Source organism: Schistocerca nitens, chromosome 5, assembly GCF_023898315.1.
Source record: "Schistocerca nitens isolate TAMUIC-IGC-003100 chromosome 5, iqSchNite1.1, whole genome shotgun sequence".
Taxonomy (NCBI): domain Eukaryota; kingdom Metazoa; phylum Arthropoda; class Insecta; order Orthoptera; family Acrididae; genus Schistocerca; species Schistocerca nitens.
The window spans coordinates 279,827,294-279,845,862 of record NC_064618.1 but is presented as its reverse complement, the minus strand read 5'-3'; the positions used below and the strand labels follow the sequence as shown (position 1 = coordinate 279,845,862).

At 38.6% G+C, this 18,569-nt stretch overlaps 1 protein-coding gene across 2 annotated transcripts in view; it reads right to left on the bottom strand.

The window, feature by feature from the left end:
• The window catches only part of LOC126259236 (zinc transporter 5-like), a 240,826-nt gene that overhangs the window by 163,105 nt on the left and 59,152 nt on the right, over positions 1 to 18,569 (bottom strand). Inside the window, exon 2 of one of the 2 annotated variants that reach the window (XM_049955859.1) lies at positions 3,415 to 6,109. The exons of the other annotated variant lie outside the window; for it this stretch is intronic. Within the exon in view, the coding sequence (XP_049811816.1) occupies positions 4,258 to 6,087 (1,830 nt within the window). The 5' untranslated portion in view covers positions 6,088 to 6,109 and the 3' untranslated portion in view covers positions 3,415 to 4,257. Of the gene's footprint in view, positions 1 to 3,414; positions 6,110 to 18,569 lie in introns of those variants that run through there. 2 annotated transcript variants of the gene reach the window in all.

Below are 18,569 nucleotides of genomic sequence, written 5' to 3'. Positions count from 1 at the left end.
GAAGGTAAGTGGTTACCTTCTATGTTAGCAGATTATTGCTGGAATATCATTCGAGAGAAGAAAGATTCACAATACAAGAGAAAAAAGTGATGTGCATTACAATGCAGTGGCTCATTTTTTGTCAATTTTCTGTAATTTCTCATGTCAAATAAATGCTTTATGTGTATACACAAAGGTTACTGTGTTATATGTTAGATCCCACCCTCAATTAATGTGATGAACTTATAACATCATAAAGATGTGCATTTGTTTGTCGAATTTCACCTCACGTTTGCTGCACTATATCAGGAACTGAAAAGAGAAATAAAATTGCGATTACTCATAAACTATCCCTGACAGAAAAAAACCAAAAACAGTTTTCAATTCAACACTCAAAATACAACTAGGATCACAATATTTTTTATCAGAAATAGAAAAAAAGGTTTTTTTTGTAGAACAGTGATATCTAGGACACATCATTTCTCGCAGAGGTCTTAAGCCTACACAGAAGCTGGTTGAAGCTGTCATTGTGCCACCTTGAATTTAAAGGAGCTCCAGTCCTTCTTGGGAAAAGTGATGTGGTGCAGAAAATTTATCCCAGGCATTGCATAGAATGTGCACTCACTCAACAACCTGCGGAAGAAGGGTGTACCTTTTGTATGGTCTGAAAACAGGCATTGAAGACTCTGAAGCACGCTCTCCTATTGACACCATTTTTTTCCCATTTCAACTGGGCAAACACCTTGTGGTGGCGGTGCACAGCTCTGAACAGTGCCTGGGTGCCATGCTGGCACATAGAGATGCTGACAGGTCTAAAGATCCAATCACATTTGCATCAAATATACTTAATGCCACACTGAAAAGGTTCTTGGAAATTCAAAAAGAGGTCCTTACAATCATCTTTGCACTAAATAAATTGCATGTATTTCTATACGGAGCGGAGTTTCACCTTGTTACAGATCTCTCTCTCTCTCTCTCTCTCTCTCTCTCTCTCTCTCTCTTCAGCCCCGTAGCAAAGCTACCTGAAAGGACTGATCACCGACTCCTGCGCTGGGTACTCTTCCTCTGGAAGTAAAATCATGAAATTCACTTTCTCAATACCTCTAAGCATGCCACCATGGATGCCCTATTCTGTCTTCTGATAGACTCCAACTTCGAGTTAGATCAAGATGAGATCTTTTGCTTCCAGCTGGACGAAGAGGCTCAACAGATGGCAGACATGTTTCCTGTCATGGGGGCCTGTGTGGTTGTGGCGACGGCCAAGGTCACCATTTTACAACACATACGGTGCTACACTAAACAGGACTGGCTGGACTGCATTCCTAGTCAGGACTCAAACCTGTAGCAGCATTATTTCCACCTCTGCCACCAGCTAATCCTGTGGACGGAGTTATCCTACTAACCACAGATCATGGCCTTCCCCCCTCCCCATGAACCTCTGCGTCTGATAATCTTATGGCTCTTGCACTGCGATCATAGGGGTGTCTCGTGAACTAAACTGCTCACCTGGTGCCGTGTGTACTGGCCAGGCATAGACTGGCAGGTTGAACAACTTGTCTGCAACTGTCGTCAATGTGAACAGCACCAAGTAGCTCCCCACAGAACATTCTCACCCTGGCTGATGCCCTCATGCCCATGAGAGTGGGTTTTGTTGACTTTGTGAGCCCCTCCCTGGATACTACCTGGATGGTTGTCCTCAATGTGTACTCCAACTCTCCATACATGGTCAACTACCAGTCCATGAGTAAGGAGGCTATGGTTGCAGTGTTCAGTAGAATTTTCACTACTGATGGACTTCCCCTTATGATGGTGTCGGACAATGGACTGCAATTTTCTTCCAAAGTTTTTGGCAGGTCCTGCCACAGAAATGGCATTCAACAGAAGCTGTCTCCATCGTTCTGCCCCTAATGACATGGTGAGGCAAAAGACTTGTATGAACATTTCAAAACACAGGTGAAGAAATATGTGGCCAAAAGTCCTATGGGTGAAACACTAACACTTTTTTTTTAGTTCCTACAGATTGATAGGGGAGAAGAATCCAGTAGAAGTTATTCCTGTTCTTCAGCCCCGCATACTGCTCCAGCTCAAGCTGTTAACACCTGTGAGGCCATCTGCAGTGCTGTCTCCATGCTTCCAGCTGGGCAAATGTGTGTGGGTCCAGGGCTTTAGACACCAGGACGAGTGATGTCTGGTGGTTGCCCAGCAGCAGTGGTAACACCACACACTCATTCGGCCATGGGGGACTGGACAGTGACATGCCATCACAATCAGCTCCGCATGTGTCCCGGGATCCAGCCACCATGGCTTCTGGGCTCCTCCAGTGCACAGACACTACCTTTAGTTTCTCTTCTGCCAAACCCTCAACTATCTCTCTTGCCCTATGGTCCTAAGCCCTGTTTGTCAATCATGGTCATGCTCTGATCTCCATCTCTTTATAGGCTGCCTGAGACAGACCGGATGTTGGCATGATATCAGACTGCAGTACCAATCCTGTCCCCACTACTGCAGCAGCTCCATTCTGTGCCAGGACCTACAGTGGACATGGAGATGCCTCCACTATCAGCATTGGAGACACCAAGACATTGACTGCACTGCTAAGTAGGGCCTCCTGACCATATACTCCTGTCCATATCAATTGGGAGCTGGTAAAACTGAGTAGGCCGTCCACTGCTCCCAAAAAAATCAGCCTGGTTCCAAGTACTGCCGGGGTGCCACCCCAGATGGAAGTCAATGCACCGAGACACCTTGTTGCTTTCCCATGAAAGGAGAGATGTGGTAACCCACTGGGGGTAGCATCTAGACATTAAGCACCAACCAACATCTCCAACATTGGCCATTGGTACATGACTGGCAAATACAACATCAGCTGCTGCTGCTGCTGCTGCTGCTGCACAACTGGCACATAAATGTGACACCAGTTCTATATCCCTTATATAATCTCTTTCACTTTTACAAGTATAAATTTCTAACTGGTCTTGAGTAAAAACTAAAATCTGGCAAGGCACATCAAAAGGCTGCTGCCTTTCAGAAGCACTGTAAGCAGGAGCAGGGGAATGGTCAATGGCAATGCCGATGTTCTATTCCTGCCTCTGATTGGCTGAAAGGCCTATATTTTAAACAATTTCATGAAGCAGTGGGGAGGTCGCAAAGTCTGAGGTTGGCCTTCAGCCCTCGTGAGGTTGAGGTGACAAGCTGTAGGCCCTCTGCAGTGGAGTTCACGGTTTTAATGTAGTTATCATTTCACAGTTCTCCCGTGTTGGGCTGACTGTTCCTGGTACTAACTTGGGTCCCAATTCTCTAAACAGAAATATCGCAGAGATGAACTAATGCCAATGCTGCCTGCCAACTTTTCTTAATTGAGAACTAGAAAATATTATGTATCGATATCATGTCATTTTGGTGTATCTGAAAAGGCTTCATAAACAGTAAAAAAAGTTTAACTATGTACACACAACATTTAATGAAATTTATACATGCCTAAAATATTGCACTTTCTTCTCTGTGTTTACATTTGCAGTAACTTTCTAAATAATATATACACCAAGCAAATAAACAATGAACATAATACTGGGAGGCAAAATTAACAGTTTGCAAAATACATTCTGCTAAGACAAATAACATATATAAAAAAAGTCTTAACTTATGTTTCAGTAAAATAGTTGTAGAAATAACACAGATGCACACATCATTAGCTACTTAAATACACCAACAGTGTTCCAGAAGGAAAAAGTCAACTATAAGCACAGCTCCACGTCATTTCATAATTTGTTTCACAATGCAACTTCGTATCCTGCCAGGGCTCTGAATTACGTTTACATAAGCTACTAAGCAACAAAAAGAAGTACAAAAGAAAGTTCTCCTTTTACTATAAAAACTACCAAACACTTTGTAAGTTCATCTTAATCACACAGCTCGTTGTAGTATAGCTGTTATGAATCTAACTTTTTTTTTTGTTTTACATACAAACTATTTCCAATGCTCAGTCTCACTTAGCTTAATGTGTCTGACTTTACAAACAGGCAGTCTCTCTCAAATCCATTCAACAACCACAGCTCTGCCACACAAACTGGCAAATATTTAATCAAAATAATTAGGTACTTTTTTCAATAAATGAATAGCATCAGGTGTTAGCAGCTCTACAGCTCGAAATTTTTTCATTGTCACACTGACAAAAAACTTCCAATCACTATCTTTTAAATATAAACAAAAATAATGCGTCAATAAATTATAGGTCTAAAAATGTGCATCAAACCAGCAAGCCTCGAGAGAACACCCTTATCAAGAAGCTTCTACAGTTGAATGTTTTTGGCTTCCCTTTCCCCCAGCAGCCAGCAAAGCTTCAACAAAATTTTGAACATTGGTTTCTTTCTCCAAATTCTCTGTTAGCATTACACCATACACTTTGGATACTTCACCATTAACATCATCTGCGTATTCCATAATTCTGACATTCTCCTCACCAATAGAGACAACCAGTTTATCTGCTACACTGCCGTCAGAACACTGTTCATTTACTATGTATTGTCCTGTGGGATCACTATGCATGAATTCCAAAACATCACTTGTGTTAATGTGAAATAAATTCTGTATTTTTATTGATTCTGCTTTTACAGTTTTTGTTGGTTCTAAAGACTCTGTACTCACTCCATTTCCATCCAACTGGATCACTACTGTACCCATTGCGTCACTATCAGTGTGGTGTTCATTTGGGACAAAGGAATGCCTGTCACTGACTGAAGGTATACTGATGACACCTGGAGCAATATTTTTGTATACTGTACTCTTTCTTTCAGTTCCTACAGTAATCTTGGCAACAGTAGCAGTCCTATCATTTTTAACAAACAACTTTTGATTTTGATTATTGTTATGTTCCACAGATTCAGCACGCAAATTCTCTTCAGTGGGATCATCTACAGAATTCTCACTTTCTGCAAGCAGCGCACCAGTTAAAGCATGGAGTTGCTCATTTTCATCCTCACCATTGTTATTATCTGGAGTGCATTTCTCAGGTTTCTGGTTTGCATGATTTGGATGAATGATGCGCACATGGTTCTCCCAGTATTCACGTTTCCCAAATTTAAATCCACATACTTCACAAGCATAAAACAACCTCTTATCATGATTCATCAGATGCCAACGCAGATTTTTCTTGTCTCCAAAGCATCTGTGACATTTGCTACATTTGTAGGGCTTTTGTTTATTGTGCACTATCCTGACATGACGTTCTACATCACCCTTCCGTGTAAACTTAGCATCACACATATCACAGCTGAAAGGTTTAACACCTGTATGAGTTCTTACATGTTGCCTATAAGATGAGGGCTTAAGTAATTTATGACATTCCTCACATTCAATCTTGTCATCTGAACCTAGCTGACTTAATTTCTGAATTGTTTCTTCAGTCAACTGGCCCCGCCTGTATCTTCTCTTAACCTTCTGGGACACTAACCTCTTTTCTATTTCATCAATGTCTACTAAATCTCCAGTATCTCCTGTCATTTGCACCACAAGTGTTTCATGGTCAGACTCCATATGTGCAGGGTCCCCAGCTAAATTCTCCTTTTCCATTTCAGGTGCTGAAGTAACTTCTTCTTCCTGTAGACAACTGATTTGTTCCGATGACAATATGGCTTCCAGTTTCACATGCTTTCCTCCATGCTCTTCTTCACACTTTTCAACAACACTTAGTGGCAAGATTACTTGATCTTTGCAAATATCTCCACTGGTGCTACCACAAGGAGTAAACTCTTTTGAACAACTGACAATTTCTTCTTTGAACTCACTTTCTGTAATGCTTCCATCAGAAACTACAATATTCATATCGAGATCTAATACCTCCACCTTCCTAGGTCTCCCACGGGACCGTTTACCTTGTAAAATATTATGTCTTGAGCCACTTATATTACAAAGCTTATCAGTTCTGTCAAAAAGCAAAATGTCATTCTGAGTTTCAGCTTTTCCAGCCTCAATTTCTTGTCCGTGTACATTTGGTTCCAAAGGTACACCTATTTTTGAAAAGTAATACTCAAAATCTTCATCCCATCTCTTCTTAGCCACTTTTCTACGAAGGTCATAGCCACCACTTGATCTTTTCTGTCTCCCACTCATGGTTGCAGCAGCACTTCACAACCTACAAAGAAAGAGAGTTGATTCAGTGATTGTTACGAACAAGTTATCTCAGTTTGAAGCAAATGCTCAGAGCAACAGTGAAGAAGACTAATGACACTACTAGTATAACAATATGTTAATATGTTAATGTCAATAAAAAAGCAGGCACACAAAAACCACAATCATTCCTAAAAACTGAATCAACTCCCTTTCTACAACAGTTTTAGGGTAACAGAGGAAACGAATGTGTAAGCACAAAGTATGCAATAATCATAAAAAAAACCAGCTAAAATAACTATTTAAATGGAACTTCTAAAAATACACTTAAATGCAATTGCAAGAGGTGCAGAGCTCAACTTACTTTAGAGATAAAGTAATGAAAATTTAATACCATACACCATACAAAGACAACAATTATTTTGGATTCTAGATTGGATAGTAAAATTAATGTGTGTGTGTGTGTGTGTGTGTGTGTGTGTGTGTGCGCGCGCGCGCGCGCACCGAGGGAAAGCTAAGGCGTCACTTCTGGGATAAATGTTGTCTTTACCCCAATACTTTTCGCACTTTATGCTTAAGCCCTAGGGGGAATTGTCAGAAAATGTACAATATGCTAAAGGTATTTGTATTTTTGTGTCAACCATCAACTTCTATCAACAATGAATGATCCATCAAAGGCAACGGATAGATTGGATTCTACAGAAAAATCTGTAATGAGTGTGCAGCTTTCCTGAAATGAAGTGTCACTATAATCACAGGCAAGATTTCTAGAAGTTATATCTGATTTATGATTGAGCTCAGCCCTTCATATAAAGAGTTTTGTTATTGCATGTGAGAAAGCATTGAACCAGTGACAACAGTACAGAAGGAAGCTAATCCAAACATTTTTGTCAATTTATACTACACACTCATTTGGTTGCACATATACCTAAAATCACAGACCGACTGCACTACAAAAGTCTTTGCCTTGGAGCTATTACATCTCCTTCCTTCCTCCTCTGCAATACCCCCCCCCCCTTTCTCCTCCTAAAGCCTGAATGGATGTGTTAAGGATCCACATACACTGCTAATAAAGAGAGCATTAACTTTCAATGCCCTACTTATCACGATATTGCAGTTACTAATTACATGCTGAAGTAATCTTCAACATGCAATGCAGCAGCAACAGACATGAGATTTACTGCACATACACTAGGGATAAAATGTAACTGTTTCTTACTTCAGCTAAATGTCAGGTACATTCAAATACAAATGACAGTTAATACTCAGGATCCAAATACAAATTATGCATATGGAAGGTTAACACCTGTAATTATCAAAGTAAACAACATTAAAAATATTACTACAAAAATGAACCAATAATAAAAAATAAAACCTTGCAATACAAAAACTTAAGAGGTGTCCAATTCTGACATTGGTAAATAACAGAATGAAAATCTTTTAAAAGCTATGCAAACTTAAATTATTTGAGTTCAAACAGGTGGAGAAAAAGCAATGAATTTCATAACAAGTGTTTTCTATTCAGGTAAAAAGTAATGAGAAAGAAATAAGGAGAGAGCGAGAGACTAGGAAATTATGATGTAATGTGGAATCAGTTGGGTCAAAAGCACATGATAGTCCCCGCTGACCGCACATCCACACAAATGTTGAAAATCAGAACTCATAGTAAATCAGCATTTGTGATTTTCTGCTATTGTAGCATATATTACAACTAACGATTGTTACAATTCATTTTCCCTTTCAACAACAGTGTACACTACCTGCATTTATTGTAAATTAAAGGTATTTTTGGTTCACTAGTGACCATAATCACAAAAAGTTTAAGGAGATCAGTAACTTGTATCCCATGTTTTTTGATGCCTTGACAGGAATATCTTTTTGGTGTTAATTGCTTCAGATCTTAAAGAGAACTTGTACTTTAGCAGATCGAGAAATAAAAGAGATCAGTAAGCTTGGTTTAAGTTATTTTGATAGTATTCTGTTGGAAACACTGAAACAGCCACAACGCAGCTCCACTGTTTACACTGTTCTCAAACACGGCATGAGTACTTATAAGCAGCTGAAAATCCCCCAAATAATGTCAAACAAAAAAGGGCTGCTGTGAATGTGTGTGTTGGGGGGCTACCAAGACTAATGTAACAGAGATATCAAAGGTACCTCAAGTGTTATCCTCCCCTGAGGATCTGATCTACTCTGCAGGAAGTATGGAATTTATCACCAACTGTTCACTTGATAATGAACGGTGAGCCAGTAGTAGGGCTAGACACCCTGGACAGGGACCACGGAGACATTAACGTGTTACACCCAACCCATAATCAACACGTTCAAGGTGCTGTCTTCCACTGAAACTGAACTAGTGAGACTTATCTTCACCAGTTGAGAAACATATTGTGTCTCATGCAGAGGGGAGGTAAACACAAAAGCATCTTGGTCTATTAATTTTAAGTAGTTCAAAGGTGCAGTGAATAATGATATCCCTTAGGGAAACTGCAGCAAATCAAGGGAGGGAACACTAGGTGCACTCAATGTGTATGTCTGAGGGTCTCAGTCAACATATGGAGGGGCTGTTCCCACGGCCACTGACGCAACAGGATGGCACCAACTCCACTCTGTAGTGCACGTTGGAATAAACAATGTCTGTCACCTTGAATCCAAGGTCATATTTGGATCATTCCGGTCATTTGCAAAATAGTTGAGAAGACCAGCTCTGCTCATGAAGTTTCAACAAAGCTCACAATGTGCAGAGATGTTTCCAGCACTGATCATGGCCCTCTCGTTCTAAGTCAAGTAGAAGTCATTGATCAGAGACTTCGAAGGTTCTGTGACATGCTACGATGTTACTTCTTAGACACGTGTCATAGTACTGAAAACTGTAGGTTTCACCTAGATGGGTCCAGAGTGCACTATATGTTAGAGGCTGCTATCCAGGTAGCTGACTGTGTGTGTAGAGTGTACCCATGGGTTTTTAGATTAGGCACCCTAAATTCAATCTATATAACAATGGCTGTAGGAGGCCACAAAATATCACCCGTGGATCCAAAGAAATGCCGTCTGCAATAGAGGGGCATTTGAAAAGTCCCTGCAAAAATAAAACTACTTACATGTTTGAGGTAAACCTTTTTTATTTTTTGATATAGTCTCCTTTTCGACTTATACACTTTGTCCAACGCTGTTCTAATTTGTTGATCCCTTTTGAATAATAGGAATTGTCCAAGTCTGCAAAATAGCTATTAGTTGCTGCAATCACCTCCTCCTTTGAATAAAATCTTTGTCCTGCCAGCCATTTCTTCAAATTGGGGAACAAATAGTAGTCTGAGGGAGCCAAGTCTGGAGACTAGGGAGGATGTGAAACGAGTTGGAATCCTATTTCCATTAAATTTGCGACCTCAACTGCTGAGTTGTGTGCTGGTGCATTGTCGTGATGGAAAAGGACTTTTTTGCGGTCCAATCGCTGGCGTTTTTCTCGCAGCTCGGTTTTCAAACGGTCCAATAACAATGAATAATATTCACCTGTAATATTTTTACCCTTTTCCAGATAGTCGATGAGGATTATCAATTGCGAATCCCAAAAGACAGTCGCCATAACATTTCCGGCCAAAGGAATGGTCTTCACCTTTTTTTGTGCAGTCTTCCTTGGTAACCCATTGTTTAGATTGTTATTTGGTCTCAGGAGTATAGTCAAGTATCCATGTTTCAACCACAGTGATGAAACGACACTTAAAGTCCTGCGGATTCTTCCTGAACAGCTGCAAACCATCCTTGCAACAATTCACATGACACCATTTTTGGTCAAGCGTGAGCAATCACGGAACCCACCTTGCGGATGGCTCTCTCATACCCAAATGTTTATGCAAAATATTATGTACCCATTCATTCGAGATGCCCACAGCACTAGTAATCTCATACGCCTTAACTCTTCTGTCTTCCATTACCATATCATGGATTTTATCAACGATTTCTGGAGTTGTAACCTCCTCAGGGCATCCAGAACGTTCAGTATCACTTGTGTCCATATGGCCACTCCAAAAATTTTGAAATCACTTATAAACTGTTCTAATTGAAGGTGCAGAGTCACCGTAATGTTTATCAAGCTTCTCTTTAGTTTCCTGAGGCGTTTTGGTTTTCATAAAGTAATGTTTAATCACCACACAAAATTCTTTCTCGCCCATTTTTAGACAATCACTCGACTTTCTTGATTCACACGAATGCCAAACACAAAGAAATAGACCAATATGGCTGAAACTTGGTGTGCGTTATTTGACAAGATGCTACTAACTAAACATGACATTGATACGCGCCGGTGGTGCCATCTCTCGGACTTTGCAGTGAGTTTTCAAACGCCCCTCGTAGTGTGTTAAAACCTTACTGGTAAACTGCTGAAACATTTGTAATGAATTGCCATTTGAAGAGCTGCTAAAAGGCAGTGGAGGTCATATAATACTAGATACAAACAGTTAGTTAAAACTCCAATTGACTGCAGGATAATAGGAAAAGAAGATGGTGTTTATGTTGCACTAAACAAGGAACACAAATCCACCTAGGCAGAGATTGTTTGGACAAGACTCAGTATAAAGTATGGGTATAAACTTATAACTGAATTTCTCTTTCGACCACCACACTTGCCAGCACATGTAATCAAAAGCTTTAATGAAAACTTAAGTTTGTTAGTATGTCAGTTCCCCAGTCATATTGTCATCCTCAGAGGAGACTTCGATCATCCATCAACCAACCAGAATAATTACCATTCTGAAAATGGTGGGCAAGACAAGACATCATGAGAAACATTGCTAATTGCATTCTATGAAAACTAACTTGAAGCCCACTCATGATGGAAATATATGGCATCTAATGAGAACAAATAAACCTGGCCCCTTGAGAATATCCACACTGAAACTTGTATCAATGATCATGAGGCAGTTGGACACTGATTATCACAGTACATAGAGATGAAAATGGGATGGAGCCAAGACGGGACTGTGTGGAGGATGATCAATGACAGTGAACCCAATGCGCCGGACTATCGTGGAGGTCGCAGTGCTCATATATGGCTTTACATTACACACCACCAGAGGGCTGCAAATATGTGGACATGAAGAATAAACATGTAGATGTTAATAAATTTGTTTTTATTTACAACACTTTAAGAGTTTTCATGAAAAGATGTTACTTGTCAGCATATCCTCATAGATAAAGAGATAGTAATGTTATGTCTCATCATGTATTGATCTGATATGTATCAAGTAGAACAGCTTATGATGGGAAGGAGTCTTCATGGTGTACAGTCACTATAAACCAACCTCTACAGGAAACAGTGGCCACTGCATAGTAGGTGCACAACAAAGCATGGGGCTATAGATAGAAAGACCATGCAATGTGTTTGGCTCTCAAGAGGGCGATGTATGAAACCTTTAATGACTATCACAGCAGAATATTATCAAAACTCAAAGAAAATCTGATGATATGTAAAGTCCAGACACTCGTGGCTGAGGCAGGAACTGAATGAGAGGATAGCAAAGCAAAGGCAGAAATTCCTTTATAACGGAAACTCCAGGAGTACTGCTCTAGCTTAATTCTTGCACCACAGCAAAGATGGCTGATACAGATATAAGTATAAAAAATGCTGAAACACAGCTGAAACTGCTAAAACTGAATGAAGTTCTAGGGCCCAATGAACTGCCTACCAGATTTTATACCGAAATTGTGACTGCTGTAGCCCCTCTACTTCAACGTAATATATCACAGAGCCCATAAACAAAACGTCACGCACAGTAGTTGGAAGAAAGGACAGCTCACCCCGTCTACAACAAAGGTAGCAGAAGTGCTTCACAAAACAAGCATACAATATCCCTGAGATCTGTTTGTTGTACAATCTTCAATATATTCTGAGCTTGAACATAATGAGGCGCCTTGAACAGAATACCTTCCTCCATACTAATCAGTTTAGATTCCAAAAATATCGGTCATGTGAAACTCAATTCACACTTTTCACACATTAAACACATTACATCTTGAAAGCTATGGATCAAGGCAGTCAGGTAGGTACATATTTCTTGATTTCCAAAAATTGTTTAACCCAGTATCACCCCTAAATTCTAAAAGTACAATTTTAAGGGGTATCAAGCAAAGATTTCTTCACAGAAAGTTCATAGGATGTTATTTTGCATGGAATATCATTGACAGAACTACAAGTAATTTTGTTTATGCCACAGTCGGGCCTTGATAAGATTTCAAAGTGTGTCACAGCTTACAAACTTACTTTATATGTTCACAAATGAAAAATTGTGCTTTTCATTGAAACAAAAAAAGACTACTGTATCAAGGTGTCACAACTGAAATAGGTCAACTCATACAAGTACCTGGTGGAACAATTTGTAGTATATGAAATAGAATGATCACTGAGGCTCAGTAACAGGGAAATCAGGTGCAAGACAAGTAGAATACTAGCAAAACTGATACAGCAACAAAGGAGATTGTTTACAAATTACTCACGTGACCCATATTGTTCAAGTGTATGGGCTCCTTCCAAATAGGGCTAGCACGTACATCAAACATATACAAAGAGGAGTAGCAAAAGTGTTTGCGCTGGCAAAACTGAACAGGCAGATGCATCACGACACATACATACTATTCCAAGAAAGTCTACTTAATAAAGTTTCACAAGAGGGATCTGGGAATATACTCATGCACGCGAACGTGCACGTGCACACAACTTGGAACTGCAAATCCAAGGTCTGTTCAAAAAATTACCGAACTTTGTTCGCAAAATTTTTCTATGCTCACGTTTTACTTATTGTGCATGGTCTTCTTTGAAATACTCTCCTCCACAATTCATACACCGCTCTCAACACCGTTTCCACTTCCAGAAGCAGTCTTGGTACACCTCTTGCTGGGTCCACAGGGGCCAGGTCTGGAGAGTTCAGAGGATGAGACAGCACAGTGATTTCATTTTTTGTGTAATAGTCACGCACCAACAGAGATGAATATGTGGGTGCATTATCTTGATGCAAGAGCCATGAACTGTTTCACCACTTTTCATGCTGTTTCCTTCTCACATTTTCTTGCAGGCATTACAACAGGTCCCGATAGTACCAACGATTAACAGTTCATCTCTGTGGCATGAATTCATCATGAACTAATCCTTCAAAGTAAAAGCACTTTCCTGACCCATCATGGAGACTGAACCCTGGTCTTAACATCATAACTGTAAACCCACATCTCATCATCAGTTATGCTTCTCTTAAGGAACATCTCATTCTTATTTGTGCGATCCAAAAGCTTTTCACAGATTGTAAGGCGAAGATCTTTCTGGTCTTTACTCACGAACCGTGGATCGAACCTGGCATCAGCGCGATGCATTCCAAGATGGTGAGTCAGGATTTCATGACATGATCCAACTGAAATGTTACGTTCTCCTGCAATCACTCGGACAGTCAGTCTTCGATCGGCATGCACAATTTCACTGACATCCCTGAGATGAGTGTTGCTGGTAGACGTCGAAGGGCACCCTGAATGAGGGTCATCTTTAACTTCTTTCTGGTCATTTTTAAACCATGTGAATCATTCCTAAAACTGAGTACGGCTTAAGCACACATAACTGTAGGCTTCCTGCATTATTTGGTGTGTCTCTGTAGTGGTGTTCTTGAGTTTCACACAAAATTTAATGCAGACACGTTGCTCCTCTAACTCTGCCATCTCAAAATTCGCTAACTATGTGACACAGCATTCTACTCAATATAGCACTGAACAATAACAAACAAGCATACAACAACGAAACTTCCGGCAGTTGCACATTGAACACAGGTATGTGCAGGAATGCCAGCTGCATTTCATTCCAACACACCATTGGGGCAAAATTACGAATGTTCCAGAATTTTTTGAACAGACTTCATATAGCACCTGTCTTATTAAATAATACTATCAAAACACAAACAGAAAGGACAAACCATGTGAACACTTGGATAAAACATGAATGTACTTCAAAAGCAATTCTTCTGGAACCAGATGAATATTTCACAGATAAAAAATTAAATGTTTACTCCAACAAACAAAACGGAGAACTTGCTGGCTACTGTCATAGTACAAAGTGTATGAGACTCCATGGTAGACTGAATTCCTAATATTAGCCAGAGCTATCATACAGAGCAAGACCAAAATAACAAATATTGCAACATCACATCATGTATGAGAAAATCTAGGTAATATCTCAGTTTTTACTTTCTAGCTGCATCATAAAGGAGAAAATAATAGTGGAGGATTCATACAGCAACCAGTTGTTGTTTGGCTAATCGCCAAAGTTATACTCAGCAGCAGCATGTAGCCACCCTCTATCGGTCTGCTGTTGTCGACTTCTCTGACATAAGATATTGATGTTGTTCTCTATTGTATATGCCCGACTTTCCGTTGTATTTACATATCAGAGGCAGCAGCCACAAACATCTTCACTGTAACCGTGACTAAATCTGGGGTTTTCAGAATAATAAGTAATGTTGACTTTTTGCACAGTCGATCACTCTTAATTTGTTGCTGCATTATCGAAGACTAAATAGTTAATAACGTCTTCAGATGATAGTTATTATTTCAACTTCCTATTTCCAATGTTACTACTTATCCACACTGTTTCTGATTTTGTATTATTTCTGTCTGATTGGAAATTAAATGTTAAATAGCTTTAAAGTCACTATTTACACTTTGTAATATTTCTCATCGTCCCCTACATTCCTCGGAGTATGGGACATCGGCATCGGCATCATCATCATCATCATCAAAATTTCATAATCGAACCTTCCGTAATCCAGAGATACAGTTTGCAGCTTGACTATGATTATCATTGATTAATACATGCACTATTGTGGAAATCACTTTACTTTTTTATTAACATCATTTAATAATAATTAAATGATAGGAATGATTGCATTTTGTATATAAGAAAAAGGAGGGTTGACTCTACAATTACTCTCAGCAATTATGACAGCTAAAATGTCTATGATTTTTATAGTTTGTCACTCAAAGATATTGTAGCAAGAACTATGGTCCATTACTATACTTCGATAGAGTCATTAAAAATTTGTATGCTTTTACTTTCACAAAGCTAAGTGTCCGATTCTATTTTTATATTCCATATAACGTCCCTTCGTATAGTGCACAGATCCTATTACCGGTTATTCGGCATGTAATAGAGTTCAATATTGAGCACTACTTTCTCTTGTGCACAGGGAAATGCTAGTTATATCGCACACCACAGCTGCATAGACTTATTCAGAGCACAGAAAAAAAGACAACTAGTAATACCCGTGCATGGCTTATATAACAGAATTTTGAAACAAAAGTAGCCACGTTAAACCCTCTTTGATTTTCCTGAAGGGCTACTTTGCTGCGGGTATTATTCTGATGAGAGATTATACATCATTAATTTTAATTACAACTTTCTCAATGCTATTAATCATTTCTGATATTATCAATCACCTGTCCCCTATGTAACAATAAGCCTGATAATATTGTTCTGAATTAAAAGACTGGTTTTCTGCACTCTGAATAAGTCTACATAGCTGCGGCATGTGACTTAACTGGTGTTACCGTGTGCACGAGAGAAAGTAGTGCTAAGCATTAAACTATGTTACGTGCCGAACAACCGATAATAGGATCTGTAGACTATACAAAGGGACGTTAAATTGAATATAAAAATGGAGTCGGACACTTAGCTTTCTAAAATTAAAAGCGAACGAAGTTTGAATGACTGTATCAAAGTATAGTAATGGGCCATATTTCTGTTGCCGTAATTGCTGAGGGTAATCGTAGGATCAACCCTCCCTTCTCTATATACAAAACACAATCATTCATGATCACTTAATTACTGTTAAATGTTGTTAATAAAAAACTAAAGTGATTTCCACAATAGTGTGTGTATTAGTCAAAGATAAAATATTACGAAGCGTAAATTATGACTTAAAATCTATTTAAAATTTCATTTCCAATCAGAGAGAGATGATAAAAAATCAGAAACAGTGCAGATAAGTAGAAATGTCAGAAATAGGAAGTTGAAATAATATCTAATGTGCACAGAAGTTATTTACTATCTTGTCTTTGGTAACGCAGCAACAAATGAAGGGTGATCGATTGTGCAAAAAGTCAACAGTAATAATAATAATAATTATTATTATTTCTTTCCTTTCTCAGACATTATGTCTGGTTAAAAATGGAAAGTGACACGGACCTTGATCAAGCGTGACTTCCTTTTAACTGTACGGTATATTTTACACTGCATTTAGGAACTTTCGGGTAATTGAACATGTATATAATTACAGATTTCTGTAGTTGTATATATACGTTTGGATGTAGCTGTATTATGTTGATGTACTGATGGATATTGTGTGGTATGACTGCTGTAGTTGATAGTATAATTGGTATAATGTCACCTTTATCCTGATGCCACATGTCCTTGACTTCCTCAGCCAGTTGGATGTATTTTTCAATTTTTTTTCCTGTTTTCTTCTGTATATTTGTTGTATTGGGTATGGATATTTCGATTAGGTGTGTTAATTTCTTCTTTTTATTGGTGAGTATGATGTCAGGTTTGTTATGTGGTGGTGTTTTATCTCTTAAAATGGTTCTGTTCCAGTATAATTTGTATTCTTCATTCTCCAGTACATTTTGTGGTGCATACTTGTATGTGGCAACGTATTGTTTTATTAGTTTATATTGTATGGCAAGTTGTTGACGTATTATTTTTGCTACAGTGTCATGTCTTCTGGTGTATTCTGTATTTGCTAGTATTGTACATCCGCTTGTGATGTGATCTACTGTTTCTGTTTGTTGTTTGCAAAGTCTGCATTTATCTGTTGTGGTATTGGGATCTTTAATAATATGCTTGCTTTAATATCTGGTGTTTATTGTTTGATCCTGTATTGCAATCGTGAATCCTTCCGTCTCACTGTATATATTGCCTTTTCTTAGCCATGTGTTGGAAGCGTCTTGATCGATGTGTGGCTGTGTTACATGATACAGGTGCTTGCCACGTAGTGTTTTCTTTTTCCAATTTACTTTCTTTGTATCTGTTGATGTTATGTGATCTAAAGGGTTGTAGAAGTGGTTATGAAATTGCAATGGTGTAGCCGATGTATTTATATGAGTGATTGCTTTGTGTATTTTGCTAGTTTCTGCTCGTTCTATAAAGAATTTTCTTAAATTGTCTACCTGTCCATAATGTAAGTTTTTTATGTCGATAAATCCCCTTCCTCCTTCCTTTCTGCTTAATGTGAATCTTTCTGTTGCTGAATGTATGTGATGTATTCTATATTTGTGGCATTGTGATCGTGTAAGTGTATTGAGTGCTTCTAGTTCTGTGTTACTCCATTTCACAACTCCAAATGAATAGGTCAATATCGGTATATCTATATTTTTCTTTTAGTTCTTCTTTAATATTTGTATTATCTATTCCTATTTTTTGCCTGTATCCTAGATATTTATAGGCATCTGTTTTTTTCCATCGCTTCTATGCAGTCACTGTGGTTATCCAATATGTAAACTTCTTGTTCAGTGTGTTTTCCCTTGATTATGCTATTTTTCTTACATTTGTCTGTTCTGAAAGCCATATTTATATCATTGCTGAATATTTCTGTTATCTTTAGTAATTGGTTGAGTTGTTGATTTGTTGCTGCCAGTAGTTTTAGATCATCCATGTATAGCAAATGTGTGACTTTGTGTTGGTATGGTCCAGTAATATTATCGCCATAATTTGTATTATTTAGCATGTTGGATAGTGGGTTCACAGCAAGGCAGAACCAGAAAGGACTTAATGAGTCTCCTTGGTATATTCCATGTTTGATCTGTATTGGCTGTGATGTTATATTATTTGAATGTGTTTGGATATTAAGTGTGGTTTTCCAATTTTTCATTACTATGTTTAGGAACTGTATCAATTTAGGATATACTTTGTATATTTCCAATATCTGTAGTAACCATGAGTGGGGTACACTATCAAAAGCTTTTTGGTAATCAATGTATGCGTAGTGTAGTGACCTTTGTTTCGTTTTAGCTTGATATGTCACCTCTGCATCTATTATCAGTTGCTCTTTACATCCTCGTGCTCCTTTGCAGCAGGCTTTTTGTTCTTCATTTATAATTTTGTTCTGTGTTGTATGTGTCATTAATTTCTGTGTAATGACTGAAGTTAATATTTTGTATTTTGTTGGTAGGCATGTTATGGAGCGATATTTTGCTAGGTTTGCTGTGTCTGGTTGATCTTTAGGTTTCATATAAGTTATTCCTTGTGTAAATGTATCGGGGACTGTGTATGGGCCTGCAATGTAAATGTTAAATAATTTAGTTAGATGTGAATGTGTTGAGGTGAACTTCTTTAGCCAGAAATTTGCTATTTTATCTTTTCCAGGGGCTTTCCAATTGTGCGTAGAATTAATTGCTCGGGTGACTTCATGTTGCAAAATTATCACTTCAGGCATTTGTGGTATCATCTTGTATGTGTCTGTTTC